The sequence below is a fragment of the Triticum dicoccoides genome, chromosome 5A, assembly GCF_002162155.2.
Source record: "Triticum dicoccoides isolate Atlit2015 ecotype Zavitan chromosome 5A, WEW_v2.0, whole genome shotgun sequence".
Taxonomy (NCBI): domain Eukaryota; kingdom Viridiplantae; phylum Streptophyta; class Magnoliopsida; order Poales; family Poaceae; genus Triticum; species Triticum dicoccoides.
In genome coordinates this window covers 384,609,245-384,624,241 of record NC_041388.1, presented here as the reverse complement: position 1 = coordinate 384,624,241, position 14,997 = coordinate 384,609,245, and the positions used below count along the sequence as shown (strand labels likewise).

General features: G+C 47.8%; 2 protein-coding genes across 2 annotated transcripts in view; one reads left to right on the top strand and one right to left on the bottom strand.

Moving 5' to 3' along the window:
• Positions 1 to 2,644: 2,644 nt before the first annotated feature.
• On the top strand, positions 2,645 to 5,333 carry LOC119301678 (aspartyl protease family protein At5g10770-like). Its single transcript, XM_037578669.1, has 2 exons — positions 2,645 to 3,308; positions 3,831 to 5,333. Exons 1-2 carry the CDS (start codon positions 3,215 to 3,217, stop codon positions 5,123 to 5,125), a joined length of 1,389 nt encoding a protein of 462 aa, XP_037434566.1. The 5' UTR covers positions 2,645 to 3,214; the 3' UTR covers positions 5,126 to 5,333.
• A 3,415-nt stretch (positions 5,334 to 8,748) lies between these two features.
• Positions 8,749 to 14,997, bottom strand: part of LOC119301677 (probable monogalactosyldiacylglycerol synthase 1, chloroplastic) — an 8,234-nt gene continuing 1,985 nt past the window's right edge. The window contains exons 2-8 of the mRNA XM_037578668.1: positions 13,287 to 13,459; positions 12,676 to 12,837; positions 12,421 to 12,562; positions 12,095 to 12,319; positions 11,875 to 11,937; positions 11,697 to 11,771; positions 8,749 to 9,138 (exon numbers count right to left, since the gene is read on the bottom strand). Of these exons, the coding sequence (XP_037434565.1) occupies positions 8,902 to 9,138; positions 11,697 to 11,771; positions 11,875 to 11,937; positions 12,095 to 12,319; positions 12,421 to 12,562; positions 12,676 to 12,837; positions 13,287 to 13,459 (1,077 nt within the window). The 3' untranslated portion in view covers positions 8,749 to 8,901. The remainder of the gene's footprint in view (positions 9,139 to 11,696; positions 11,772 to 11,874; positions 11,938 to 12,094; positions 12,320 to 12,420; positions 12,563 to 12,675; positions 12,838 to 13,286; positions 13,460 to 14,997) is intronic.

The following is a 14,997-nucleotide window of genomic DNA, read 5'->3' as shown; positions in this document are numbered from 1 at the left end:
CTTGGCTGGACCCCAGCTCAGACCTCTACTGATCCATGACATCAGTTGTGTTGGAGGGCCCAAGCGGAAAACAGGGGCGGCCGCCCACTTGGCACTTCTAGGAGCCGTGATGTAGAACCACTCATGTTGCCACAATTCAGACACCTCTGGAATGGAACCTTTGGGCCATGGAGCTCCCGTTCATCTTGCATATTGAGGCACCTCCACACGCTGCATGTTGCCCCTCGATCATCTTCGGCTTTACTTCAAAGGTCTTGAGCCACAGGCCAAAGTGAGGGGTAACCCGGAGGAAGGCCTCACACACGACAATAAATGTCGTAATATGAAGAAAGGAGTCCGGAGCTAGATCATGGAAATCTAGCCCGTAATAAAACATCAAACCCCTGACGAAAGGATCCAGAGCAAGGCCTAGACCTTGGAGGAAGTGGGAGACGAACACGACGTTCTCGTTGGGTTCGGGGGAGGGGACGGCCTGCCCTCGGGCAGAAAGCCGATGCAAAACCTCGGCGGTCAGATATCTGGCCTCCCTCAACTTTTTGATGTCTTCTTCCGTGACGGAGGAAGGCACCCATCGGCCTTGAAGGCTAGATCCGGACATGATTGAAGGTACGGAGCACCTGACCTGAACTTTGGGTGTTTGAGCTTGAGGTGGGGGAAGGATTCGATTGAGCACAGAAGGGAAAAAATAAAAGCCGTGTCCCTTTATAAAGAGGGTGAATATCAAGCGTCCTCTCCGTAGCCGTTTGGACTTGCCTGTAGTCTAGGAGTCCTAGAAGCGGTTGGGTTACCCAGGCCCGTATTGAGGAGAATTCCGGAATAAGGGGACACGGTCTCTGCTTTAACAAGACGTGCCAAGGAAACCGCCTCGCATGACACGCTGAGGTGGGACAATAAAATGATTCGAATAAAGGCTTGGCCGTGGTGCGTCACACTACGGAATACGTCAGCAGATTAGATTTGTGTAAATATTATTCTCTCTATGGCAATATGTGGAAACTTATTTTGCAGAGCCGGACACTATCTTTGTGTTCAAAATCTTCTATGAAGTACTTGGAGGAGGAACCCGCCTTGCAATGCCGAAGACAATCTGCACGCCGGACTCGTCGTCATTGAAGCCTAATTCAGGGGCTACTGAGGGAGTCCTAGATTAGGGGGTGTCCGTATGGCCGGACTATACCTTCAGCCGGACTCCTGGACTATGAAGATACAAGATTGAAGACTTCGTCCCGTGTCCGGAAGGGACTTTCCTTGGCGTGGAAGGCAAGCTTGGCGATACGGATATGTAGATCTCCTACTATTGTAACCGACTTTGTGTAACCCTAACCCTCTCCGGTGTCTATATAAACCGGAGGGTTTAGTCCGTAGGACAACATACAGAACAACAATCATAGCATAGGCTAACTTCTAGGGTTTAGCCTCTCCGATCTCGTGGTAGATCTATTCTTGTACTACCTATATCATCAATATTAATCAAGCAGGACATAGGGTTTTACCTCCATCAAGAGGGCCCGAACCTGGATAAAACTTCGTGTCCCTTGCCTCCTGTTACCATCCGGCCTAAACGCACAGTTCGGGACCCCCTGTCCGAGATCCACCGGTTTTGACACCGACAATGGGTCTTGAAGAAATCTTACAGTCGTTATTTATCTATGTGAGGACCGACAGGCGGAGTCGGCGACCGACAAGGAACGGTGTCCGACAGAGGCACGAGCGTCAGGAGATACGGGGACGCGGGTGAGGCCGGGAGAGGCGCGCGAGCAGACCGGGTGTCCTCGGTGGCGGTGCCACGGCGGTGGAGTGTATGCGGGCGGGGAGGGAGCTGATTTTTCACACGGTTGACTCGTAACTCCTAAGTCCTACCTAGTGATGAGGCTATTGAAAGAGGGTCAAGTTCCCTCTGTATACGGGGTGTGCTATTGTATTGACGATCATCCATAACTGATCACGAAAAAGGAAGCCATTTGAACTGGATTTTTTATCCAACCTCCCAATACCCAAAATTATTGGAGAAACGGTATCCGTGGGAGACGCTCCAACGTTTTCTTCTCAATGATTGCGTGCATCTCGTCCTCTCACTTGCGCTCTCACAAGGGGAGGCCCGACAAAGGCCAGGGCTTTGGTAGGGAGGCCACTCTCCTCTGACGAAGAAGACTTTGAAACATTGCTGGGATCTGAGATTAATGCTTCATAAGTGCTGAATTTATAGCCCGAAGTGGGTTCCTCGCTCACTTTGCATGCGGAGAGAAGCGCAATGAATCTGTCAGAGGCCAGCAATGAGCACATCACCAGGACAAAAAGAAGAGCCGGGCGGCACGCCGATGCGGCCGCATTGCATTGCACCACGGCTCTTCTCCGTACGCCGCACTGTACGGCGGAGCAGTAATATTTTTCCCTCTGCGCCGATCTTTACCTTTCTGCCCCCGTGCGAGCGCAAGATCTGGGTCGACGACGAGCTGCTAAGGTTTTGCGCACGCCGTGATGCCGACTGCTGACAGCTTAATGGCGGCCGGCCGGGCGCCCGCCCATTTTCAATTCAATGCGGCCACCCAACCCACGCGCACGCCACGCGCCGTGATGACCAGTAAAAATCGCTCCTCTTTTTCCCCGCCGGATACCCCCTCCTCCTCCTCCTCTGTCGCCGCTGCCACCCCTATCCGATGCCGCTGCCAATAAACAAATGGCGTCAGTGAGCGAGTGAGTGAAGCTCGGCCGGCCCCATGCACGGGCAGTAGAGAGAGAGGGAGGGAGGGAGAAGACCAAGACTGTACCGCACGCACAAGCACAAGGAGAGAGACGGTGCTGGAGCGAGCGAGCGGGCGGGCGGGAGGAGGAAGAGGACACGGCGCATGTGAGGCGCCCCCAATAATTCCTCGCCCGCGGCCAGCAGCCCGGTACGCCACCCTGACCGTCGCTGCCGGGCGAGTGAGTGACCTCCCTCCATCCACTCCTCCGTCCGACCTCGCTGCGTCCAGCCAGCTCCTGCCTGCCTGCCTGCCTGCCTGCGCCCTTGTTCCCATGCGCCGCAAGAAGCCCACCTCTCACCTCAGCTCGCGGCCCCAGAGAATCTTTCCCCCCCTTCCTTCCTCACTCCCTTTCTCTTTCCTGACCTCACCCTACCTCATCCCCCTTTCTTTATCCCCCTCCCTCTCTCCCTCTGCTGACAGGGGAGTGAGTGAGTGAGTGAGGCGAGGTTGGTCGCCGAGGCGAGCGAGTGATGGCACGGGGAGGAGCTCGCGCCGTCGCGCCGGTGGCTCTGCTGCTCCTGCTTCTCCTCGCGGCAGGCGGCGGTGTGCATTGCCTGAGGTCAAGTGAGTTCCTCGATTCACCCACCCACTCTCTCTCTCTCTCTCTCTCTCTCTCTCTCTGTTCCACTCCTTGATTTCTCTTTCCAGTGATGATGTTTCCGGGCGAGATGAGAGAGGACTAGAAGCGCTAGATTATAATGGTTTTGGGAGTAGATTCTATTTCCCCTTTTTGACCGACTCCTACTGGGTGACAGACTGACAGTGTGTGTGCATTTGGTGGCGTTTCCGTTCATGGTGATGTGCTCTGCAAATGGGCAATGGCTGCTCGGGCTGCAATGGCAGTGCCGAGAAGAGGCACTCGCTGGAAGGGCCCATCAGTTTCTGTGCCAAGAAACGGCGGCGGGTGAATCGCGCGAGCTTTTGCCATAAGTAGCACGTCCCAAGTACTTTTGCTCGTGCGCCAGAATCGCATGAACAATGACCAGAATGGCAAAGTTACCCGAATGCCGCAGCACATGACCAGCCATGCAATTCTGAGCTCACTCGTCTTTTTTCTCACTGTCTCGTGATGCCGTCGATCGCCAGGGGCGGAGAGCGGCGCCACGGTCCTGGAGCTGCGGCACCACGCCAACCTCGGCTCAGGCGGCAGGAGCGGCAGCGCGGAGGAGGCCCGCGGCGTCCTGGCCTCCGACGCCGCCAGGGTCTCGTCGCTGCAGCGGCGCATCGGCAGCTACGGCCTGATCAGGTCGTCGGACGCGGCGTCCAAGCTGGCGCAGGTGCCCGTCACCTCCGGCGCCAGGCTGCGGACGCTCAACTACGTGGCCACCGTGGGCATCGGCGGCGGCGAGGCCACGGTGATCGTGGACACGGCCAGCGAGCTCACCTGGGTGCAGTGCAAGCCCTGCGACGCCTGCCACGACCAGCAGGAGCCGCTCTTCGACCCGTCGGCGTCGCCGTCCTACGCCGCCGTGCCGTGCAACTCCTCCTCCTGCGACGCGCTGCGGGTGGCCACCGGGATGTCCGGCGGCCAGGCGTGCGACCAGCCGACGGCCTGCAGCTACGCGCTCAGCTACCGCGACGGGTCCTACTCCCGCGGCGTGCTGGCGCACGACAGGCTGAGCCTGGCCGGCGAGGACATCGAGGGCTTCGTGTTCGGCTGCGGCACCAGCAACCAGGGCCCGTTCGGGGGCACGTCGGGGCTGATGGGGCTCGGCCGGAGCCCGCTCTCGCTGATATCCCAGACCACGGAGCAGTTCGGCGGCGTGTTCTCCTACTGCCTGCCGCCGAAGGAGTCCGGCTCGTCGGGCTCCCTCGTCCTCGGCGACGACGCCTCGGCGTACCGCAACTCCACGCCGATCGTGTACACCGCGATGGTCACCGACCCGCTGCAGGGGCCCTTCTACATGGTCAACCTGACCGGGATCAGCGTGGGCGGCGAGGAGGTGCAGTCCCCGGGCTTCTCGGCCGGCGGCGGCGGCGGCGGGAGGGCCATCGTGGACTCGGGCACGATCATCACGAGCCTGGTGCCGTCGGTGTACGCGGCGGTGCGGGGCGAGTTCGTGAGGCAGCTGGCGGAGTACCCGCGGGCGCCGGCCTTCTCCATCCTGGACACCTGCTTCGACCTGACGGGGCTGAGGGAGGTGCAGGTGCCGAGCCTGAGGCTGGCGTTCGACGGCGGCGCGGAGGTGGAGGTGGACTCCAAGGGCGTGCTGTACGTGGTCGCCGGCGACGCCTCCCAGGTGTGCCTGGCCCTGGCCGCCCTCGGGTCCGAGGACGACACCCCGATCATCGGCAACTACCAGCAGAAGAACCTGCGGGTGGTCTTCGACACCGCCGCGTCCCAGATCGGGTTCGCGCAGGAGACCTGTGATTACATTTGATTTGACCGTGGATCATCGGGAGCTGCGTGTGCGTGTGTGCGCGTGTGAATATCCTATAGTTGGGGATTTGTTTTGGAATCACCTCTGGTGATTGGCTTTTTTATTTTTATTTTTTTGAGTTGTGGTGATCGGCAATTGGCAATACGGTATTTAGTTATTGGCAAATGTACAAGCGTTTGTAGTAGTTGCTCTAGCTTGTTTTTCTTCATCTTCTTCTTCCATTTCTTTGTGCTTCGATGAAGCTGCTGGGCTTTTGTTTTTGTGTGTCGTGGTGCTGGTAGGGGAGGTGATTGTGGAATTGACCTGTGCTTCCCGGCGTATGAAATGGAGAAAATAATACTACGATTCTTCATGAAAGGGGTCGTGCAATGAGTAGGGCGTTTTGGATCTCGGCCTCTATGGCGCACGAATTTTTGAAAAAATCAAAGTTGTCGGTTTCACTAAAATCTAAACAAAAATGTACAAGTAAACGAGTATGTGTGTAAAATTTCAGGATGAAATACGTTGAAATGCGACCTGTATAAAAAATACAAATTCATGGGCTGGGAAGATGAATAGCATAATGTAGTATTAAAAAGCTTTAGATTTTTTTTTGCACAGCACTCACTTCAACGTACTTCGTCCTGAAAATTTAAATATTTGTGCGTTACGACTTCATCTATATCTATATTTTTTCCACAATGTTTTGAAATGTAAAAAATGTGAGCTTTCACAAATTTTGAATTTTGCATTTGAGGTCTTCATGGAGCTCGGCCTCCAAGAGCAATTTCCGTTGTGCAATGCCAGAGCTGCAAAGATCACGTGACGGATGCAGTGGTAGAACATTTTTCATGTAGCTGAGGAATGATAGATCTCAGATTATCAGGGCATGCCTGTTCTGTAGCGATCAGGCAAATAAAGGCGCCTGCAGGCAGGCAGGCAGGAAACATCATTCAGAGAATATGCACTGTGCAGGCATTGTTTGTACAGAATACATAAAAGATACTGTAACAACAGAAACAAATCCTACCTTTAAACCAAGCGCTGGTGTCGCCGTGGATAAACTCTTTTTATGCTAGAAAACAAGTGCATTCAGCTAAAAAAAGTGTATTTTTCGTTTCTTTTCATTTTTTGGAACATAAAACAAGTGCACTTTGCGTTGCCGTAAGTTGCACTAAGTAATTTGTAAACCAGACACAGAGAAGTCTGAAAACCTCAGTTTTCCCATGATGGTTAAGTTTTTGAAAATGATAACTGGCGAACGACTAGGAGAGGATGGCAAATGAACGTTTCTTTTTACAACTTTACTTAGTAGGAAATGGCGAATCCTGTTGGTTTTTTGCCGCAAAATTTCTCTTCTTCGCAGAATTGGCATGCGTTTGTGATGAAACTGCCAACCCCAAACAACTAAATTTGTCTTCTATAACGTTCGCAAATGCCAACCCCTCTCAACGAACGTTAGCCGATATTGCGGTCCAAAGTTTTTTTAAAACTTACTTAAATGATGGTTAAGGTTACGGGGTGGCAAAACTTCTCGACCAGTACGTGATTCTTGCGATTCAGAGTGGCTTTAGCAAAACACCGTTTCATGCTGAGTGTGGCGTTGCAAAGACCGGGCTCCATGGAGCTCGTTTTGCAAAAAAAAATATTTAAAAGTTTCAAAAAATGCCAATTTTTTTTGTACAAATACATATGCATATTCTTTAAGTATGTGTAAAATTTCAGTAACTAATTTGATCATTTGCATGCTACACAAAGAAGACAAATATCTGACACAAATACAACAAAGAAAAAGCCTATTTCAATCTGTGTATTTGTCTTTTTTGTATACATCACATATAAATACATATATTTATGAAAATTTGTACACATATACTTCAAGTATATGTCTACATGAAAACATTTTTTCAGATTTTTTTGAGTTATGAAAAAGGTATTTTGGCTGAGAAATGTATATAGAGCTCAGTGAAGCTCGGCCTCTGCAGCCACTTTTCGATTTCATGCTACTCTTTACTCACCTCTCTACTATCTCTCTGTCCACTCCCATCTGCAGTGTGTTTATACCAAGTCAAGTACCACAGTCCTGTCCACATGGGTCAGCAGTAGCACTTAATGGAACATGGCACTTGCACTATTAGTAGTACTAGTATCTTTTTAATTTAATTTAATAGTCTTCATGACAAATAGTCAAACTGATACATTGCCACTGTTTACACCCCATCAAGTTAAATTAGAGTATTTTTCAGTACTACTATTATTACACGTAAAAGAGATAAAAGAAAAGTGTGAAAGTAGTTTGAAAATTGACATCTGAGCACAGGTTTTTTGAAGTTCAAGAAAACAGATTCTTATGGCTTGAAATTTTTCAAATTTTTATGTGCATGCACGTATAGCAGTGCAGTATAACGGGCTAAATTTTCAGCAATATAAGTGCTCGCATGTAAAAGATACAAAAAAAAAAACAATACATGCAAATTAACGGCTTGTTTTTTGTTGTTTTTAGGCCGAAATTTTGCCTTTCTTGCCCAGCACATAATACAAGTATTATTGAATGAAATTTCACAGGTACTTAGACCACATGCATGCGTATTCATGTAAAAAAATTCAAATCTTTTAAGCATCTTTTTTGAGCCGTTCAAAATAACGTGCTCCGTGGTCCCCGTGCACCAAAAATCCGTTTCAGAAAAGTAGCACTGTATTTTAGAACATCATCTACTCAGCGACAAGCAAGGTACTCCCTCCGTCCCATAATATAATATATATATTTTGACACTACACTAAAATCAAAAAATCTTACATTATGGAAAGGAGGAGGTAAAATTTACAGCCGATTCATCGCCCAGTCGGAAAAAACCATGTTGATGACGGCCGGACCACCATGTATTTCTGAGGTGGTCGCATAAGGTCCCACCCCCCACAAAGCTACTCCCTCTGTCCGGAAATACTTGTCATCAAAATGAATAAAAGAGGATGTATCTAGATGTATTTAAGTTCTACATACATCCCTTTTTGTCCATTTTGATGACAAGTATTTTCGGACGGAGGGAGTACGTAGCTATTTACACGGCACAGTATTTAAGTACGTGCAAAGCTCACCTGGCCTGACGGTGTAACCCACCCGACACAAGAGCTGGAGCCTGCCTGCCTGCCTTTCGGTAGATGGCGACGACAGCACAAGCGACCAAGCAACAGCTGTGGTCACAGCGCCCGCCCGCGGATACGTGCCAAATACCATATCCTCCCGCTTGGGATTCTGATTCTTCAGCGCTTGCCTGCAACTTGTTCTGTGCAAGTACAGTAATTTAGTCCATCTCTCCTCGCCGGGTGCCGGTGAACATCCATGTTAACTTCTCGCCAGCACATGACACACTTGTGGCGCCAAACCAAGTCTGAAATTGGATGCAACATCCTAGGAGGTATTTCATCCTTCTTTTAAGCCATGGCAGCCACATACTTTTAGTAGTATTACACTTAACAGCCTCATAGTTTGGTATTACACTTAACAGCCTCATCCAACATCAGACCACATAACACAGCACAGCACGACTAGGCAAAGTCGAGCGATAACGGCGTTAAGGTTTGCCATGTTAAATGGTCTCAGTAAGAAATAGTCCCGAGAAGATAAAACAACAATGAGAAGGGAATGCTACACAATTCTTTTCGAGTTCCTTTTTTTTTTCCTTTCATAATGGCATTTGCAAATCAATTGATAGTTTGAATCCTCACAAATAACTATGACTAATGCCGAACAAAAAAGGAACAAAACTAACTAAATTCAAAAGACGAGATATAGGAGCTTATGTTGCACATGCATATTCTGGTACAAATGACTTTTGCCTCACTAGCTCATGTAGATCATGAACAATTTTCAACACCGCGTCTGGGCGAGCCAGTTTCAGGGCATTTTGGGACATTATCTGAAGCTCGTCTGACCTGGGGCCAAACCAGTCCGCAACAATCTTTGCGATATGTTCTGGAGATTTTGAGAACTTCCCACAGCCATTTTCAACAACATAGGGAACATTGCCAGCTTCCTGTCATGCAAAATTATAAAAATATGAATAAATTGTGAAGAAAGATCAGTGCTCGTACAAAAGGCACTAGCTAAATTTCAGGGTGTTGCATGATACAGTTCTTCGAATGAGGAAAAACACCATCAGTGCATAAGAGCGACTCTAGACGAGTCATCATATGGCCCCAATCACCATAATAACTGCCAATATGGCGATTTTGGGCCAAAATGGCACTCTAGCAGAGTCGCTATATGGGTGTCGATCGGCATAATTTATGGAGCTCACTCCATAAACGACCTCGTAGCCTCCATATTTGGAGGCTGGAGAGGCCCGTTATGGAGCTCGTGAGCACCATACTCAACAACCAGCGTGGGAGGAAAATTTCAGCTTCTTCCTCGCACCACAGCCAGGTTTGAAGCAGCGCGCCGCCAGTACACGCACCGCCACGGCTGGGGCGACGTGACCGGTAACCACCCACCCATTAATGGCCTCCACCGCTCCCCCTGATTCCCTAGGCAGCCGTTCAAATAGCCACATGGCTTCATCCCTGGCTATAAAACCCCGGCTGCGAGACATCCCCATCACCAAAGCCGTAGCCGCCTCCTCCCCTCCCATCTCCTCCACCGTCCAGAACAATAGCCGCACGCAAGAACGCAGCCTATTGGCTCAACTTGGCAGCGGAGCAGAACCTCCCGTCCCAAGCGCCGTGCACCGGTGCGATCTCTCCCCATGGCGCACTAGCCGCGGCAGCGGTGGATCTGCTGATCGCGGGGGATCCAGCGCTTCCCAAGGCAGCAGCCGCAAGGGATCGAGCCCCCTCATCCGGGCGAAGGAGGAGAAGGACGTCGTCTCCGTTGGCGCCCCCGTCCTGGTGAACAACACCATCCCCGTCGAGGCCCAGACGGAGCCGGTGCCTGAGCCCAAGGACACGATCGACATCGTGCTGCAGCTCTCCGCCCTCGAAACTCGCAACGAAGAGTGCATCCTCCGAGAGTACCGTCCCGCACTCAACAACGAGGAGGAGCAGCAGCTGCCGCTCGTGAGTCTGACCTCTACACCTACTTCGACGATCTCTCGGAGGAGGGCGGCGACTAGACGGCACCGGCCACCGACTAGTGTAGGTAGTACTATGTAGTTGTAAAACACATTTCAGTTTTCTAATCATATGTAAAGTGACGCATTTTGGTCACTGAATATAGTTGCTACCAAGTTATCATGTCGATACATGTGTTTGGTTACTAATTTGAGCTTAAGTTGCCCATACAAAATTGAAGAAAATGACAAAAAATAGGAACAAATAAAATAAAAGTATGGATGCCACATTATGACGACTGTGTTTGAGCACAACAGCCATGGCCTCCACACCCATCCGGAAAATATCACATGGAAACCAACATTCAAAGAAAACTTTGTGAAAACCATGTTTGGAAGTTCCAAAAAAATCTAAACAAAATTATGGGATTTTGTTATTTTCATACCTTACATCCCGTAGTGTGTTTGAACTTGGAATTTTCGCAAGGCAATAGAACATCACTCTCTTAAGTCTTAACATCCCGTATTTCTTTTAGATTATTTCAAAACTTCAAAATATCTTTTCCACGTGGTTTTCACCGGTTTCCACTGAATGTTGGTTTCCATGTGATATTCTCCCACATCCATATAGAGCGTGCTCCATATCCCATATGGCGACTATGCTAGAGTTACTCTAAGTATATTGCAACGTCCATTGCTATACTGAATTGTCGATATATAAGAGAAATAATTAATGATTTATTTCCATCTACATAACACCCCCCACCCCCGCCCCAGGCGGCAAGGTTCAGAAATTTGAGTGTCCAAAACATGATTTGACCAACAACTAATCCAATTATACGTAGGCTACTTTGCAAAAAGTTGTGAATTTGTAAAAATCAGTTTCATATGGTCATAATTTTGCAACCATTACCAAGATATTGTACACGAAATTTTGCTTCAGACAGCCTTACAACTTCTTAATGGAGGGAGTGTCATAAAAGAAAGGTACAGAATAATCAAAACCAGTTTTGGAGCAAGCTATGGTCAGTGTAACTGCGTGCACCGCAGGCACAAAGTAAATGGATAATGCATGGTACAAACTACTACTCCCTCCATTCCTAAATATAAGTCCTTTTAGAGATTCCACTATAGAGACTACATTCGGAGTATAGGTTCACTCATTTTGCTCCGTATGTAGTCTATAGTGGAACCTTTAAAAGGACTTATATTTAGGAACTGAGGGAGTATATTGCAATAACAGGGGCACAAGTCCATTTTGGTTAAGGATACGTACAACAGAAATGGCATGTGATTTGCAGCTAAGCAAGAGTGGTGGAGTGCGATATATGATAGTATGGCACACCACTATTTTAGTGATTTTTCATTTACCACCACTACTACAGCATATTCAGCATAGATTCATGGAGAAAACCAAGGGATATACTGACTGTTCAACACACATGTCTCATACGAAACTACTGAACAACATTACAAGCCAGAGTGAAGAACTCCAAGCCAAAGAATAGAATCATGCAGACCCTACAACAAGTGGCAGAAGAAATTACCTGCCCAGCAATGTAACCATTTAGAATAATGGGGAGACCACGAATCATCGCCTCTGCAATGGTACCAGGTCCTGCCTGCAAATTGCCATAGACCATGTATTCTCAGATAACATCAATCATGCAAAAATATCATATCACATCACCAAGTGCATGATCTCAATTCTAATGTAGAGCATACCTTTGTGATGATACAGTCACAAGCACCCATGCATTCTTCCATCTTAGTAACAAAACCTTTCACCTAAGATTAGGAGGAAAAGAAACATTAAAGAAGTAACTTGGTGAGGGTAGAAAGAGTGGCCAAAATAACAGAAAATTTTAGTAGGAGAAACTGATAAGGTATTACTGTTGCAAATTTCATGCGTTTGGAAGCTAAAAAATAAGCTTTAAGGACGGACCTGAACAGGAATTTTCCAATTAATTGACTGCAACCTGTTGGTCAACTTCTTATTGCGTCCGCAAATTATAAGTATTTGACCCCTTGGTTCCCCAAGGCTTTCGTCATATAAAGCATTATCGAGAGCTCGAGCAGTGGCTTCAATAGGACCCATCCCTTCACCCCCGCCCATTAATAGAACCGCAGGCAGATATTCATCCATACCTAACTCCCTACGCAATTCATCCTATTAAACAAGACAAACATAGATATACCACTCAGTAACTTGTGCAGAAGGCAAAATATCCAGAAGCTAATGTAGTGCTATTGGTTGAAGAAATTGTTTACCTTTGGTGGAACAGGTTTAGCAAAAGATGGGCGCACAGGGAGGCCATAGACTTTAATTTGTGAAGGTTTCAGTCCAGCTTTTAGTGCTCTCTTTGTCACCTCAGCTGATGGACAGTAACATCTAGTCACAAGCTTGTGAAACCTAATGGAAAGCAGTATCATAACTATTTCACTGTAAGATCAATTGCACGCTTATCTTAAAGGTAAGGAACCAAAAACTGGCACGGAATTATACGAACATTGAAACCAGCATACCATGTTGGGTGACAAGTGCTCAAGTCGGTGATAACAGTTGTGAACGGAATCTTATCCAATAACCCTCTGGATCGTAGAACTCGAAGGGGGACATGTTGCATTAAAGGATGTACACTGATAATCACATCTGGTTGGTACTTCATCAGACCTTTGGCAACCTCTCTGCAAGAAAAGATGGGTAAATTCTAGATTATATAATCTGCTATTGTAAAATAAGCACCCAGACCTGCAGCTGCAGTATAACACATCTTTAACAAGCAATCTCGTCTACATATATATCACTTCAATATTGATACATACAGTACCAAATAAATTATGTAAAATATGCAGTCATTGTGGCTAAGTTTGAAAATAGCTAGATTTCAGACATTCTCCAGCAGGATTTTGTGAATCCTGCATACCCCCTTATAGTACGTCTCATGATGACAGCATCACACCCAACCATAGAATTGAGGCCCTAGCACAAAATTGTCTACAAAACTGATGGCCATTATAGCTATTATTTCAATTATAAAATTCTCTTAGACTAGATCGGGCAAAATACAAGTCTTTTAAGCAAACTAAGATTATAATTTGGAAGCTCATTCAACGTGAAAAATTACAGTACTCACCTCGCTATGAATGTTGCTGTTGCAGCAAAATGTGGCTGGTGAATTACTCGTGGTGCGGTACCATAGTAAGTCATCTTCCACAAGGGTCCATGTTTCACCAAGAAACTATAGCTTCTGGGAAGTTGGTTGAAAGGCCATGGTGTATGTTCAGTCCACAAATCAGTGACAAATACCTGCAAAGAAAACCATTAACTACAAAACAGAAGTAAACAGAATAACAATACTAACAATCAATCGACATAAGGAAAACACAAACTAATCATTCATTCATCCTAATATCCAAGAACCAGACCAGTACGGATTGTTGAAGTGTATATGTGGATTGCCTAGCCCTTTCCATCAGTTCGGACTTTTGGTTGTGTTGGCTAGTGCATGAAGCTTAACATAGTATCGGAGCGGTCTTGAGTTCAAGTCATGGCTTTCGCAATTTCTCTACTTTTTCCTATAAAAAACCGAGTTGGTGATGATGGTGTGCCTGCCATCTTGCAATATAGACCGTCCGATCTATATCTGACGGACAGAAAGCAAACTATGGCAATTTTGCAAAAAGATACCCGCACCTCTCTCCACATTTGCAGATAAGGCCTTCCCTCGTTCATTCTTATCTCCCACAACCTTATTGTTGAGCAATTAAAAAAGGAAGCCTCTGGAACAATCTGGCATGGTGGCCGCTGCCGGCGTCGTCCATCCCCATGCCTCCGCTCAGTCCAACCACCAATCACCACCACCCCCCACTCCTCCTCACCTTATCTCTCCTCTTTCTCGAGATATCATTAGTTTTTACACATGGATTACTCCCGCATGGGTCAATCACAACAGGTGTTTTGTGAAAAAATGCATCTTGATGTTCCGTGCAATGCACGGGCATCTTGCTAGTTTATACAAAAAAAATGCTGCTGCCCCCCCTTTGGTCATGTATAGGCCTCTTGAGCCATACCTCTGAGTCTATCCACATGTTGACTTCCCGCCTCACACGTGAGAGGGGGTGTTGAAGTGTATATGTGGATTGCCTAGCCCTTTCCATCAGTTCGGACTTTTGGTTGCATTGGCTAGTGCACGAAGCTTAACATGGATGGCAATCATCACAAGTGAAGACATGATAAATCCCCTGCTCTGCTACATCGGATACACATAACTGAAAAGGATGCTAAATCATGGGCACAGCTTTTTGGTTCTCATGTCCAGATGAGCCTGATATCTGAGCCGACCAATCAACAATGTTGATCTGTGCCAAAAGCAATTTCTGGGGTAATATGTGCACAAAACAAAGTATGAACTGCAAGTGTAAGAGGTGCTCGTGAACAGGAGGAACTAATTTGAATCGCACCGTTTTTTCCGCAATGGATGGATGCGGCGACGTGGATCTGGTGTACCAATGGTACAAGGATGGAATACATTATATGGCATCAATATCTCTAGCAGAGCCGCTATAATCTCGGCCTGCAAAATCAATTTTGCGGGCACTTTTTGCCCGGCGCAGAACAGATACCGCAAATCGACTTGCAAATTTATAAACTTAAGATAAACATGTTCCCGCTACATTTTAGATAGTCCGGACCTCGCCGGAGTTCACACACAAACAAACAAACAAACTATACATCCTAGATGGAGTGGCTCACGGCTTCACGGTGGAGGGCGGCGGCGGCTCACCGCTTCACGCCGAGGTGGTACTCGTAGGCGGATTTGTAGATGGCGTAGGCGAGCTCGTACT

Excerpts from the sequence above, each read along its gene's own strand:
- LOC119301678 (XM_037578669.1), top strand. The coding sequence starts at position 3,215 with ATGGCACGGGGAGGAGCTCGCGCCGTCGCGCCGGTGGCTCTGCTGCTC. Across the intron at positions 3,309-3,830 it reads TGTGCATTGCCTGAGGTCAA|GGGCGGAGAGCGGCGCCACG; the intron begins GTGAGTTCCTCG and ends GTCGATCGCCAG.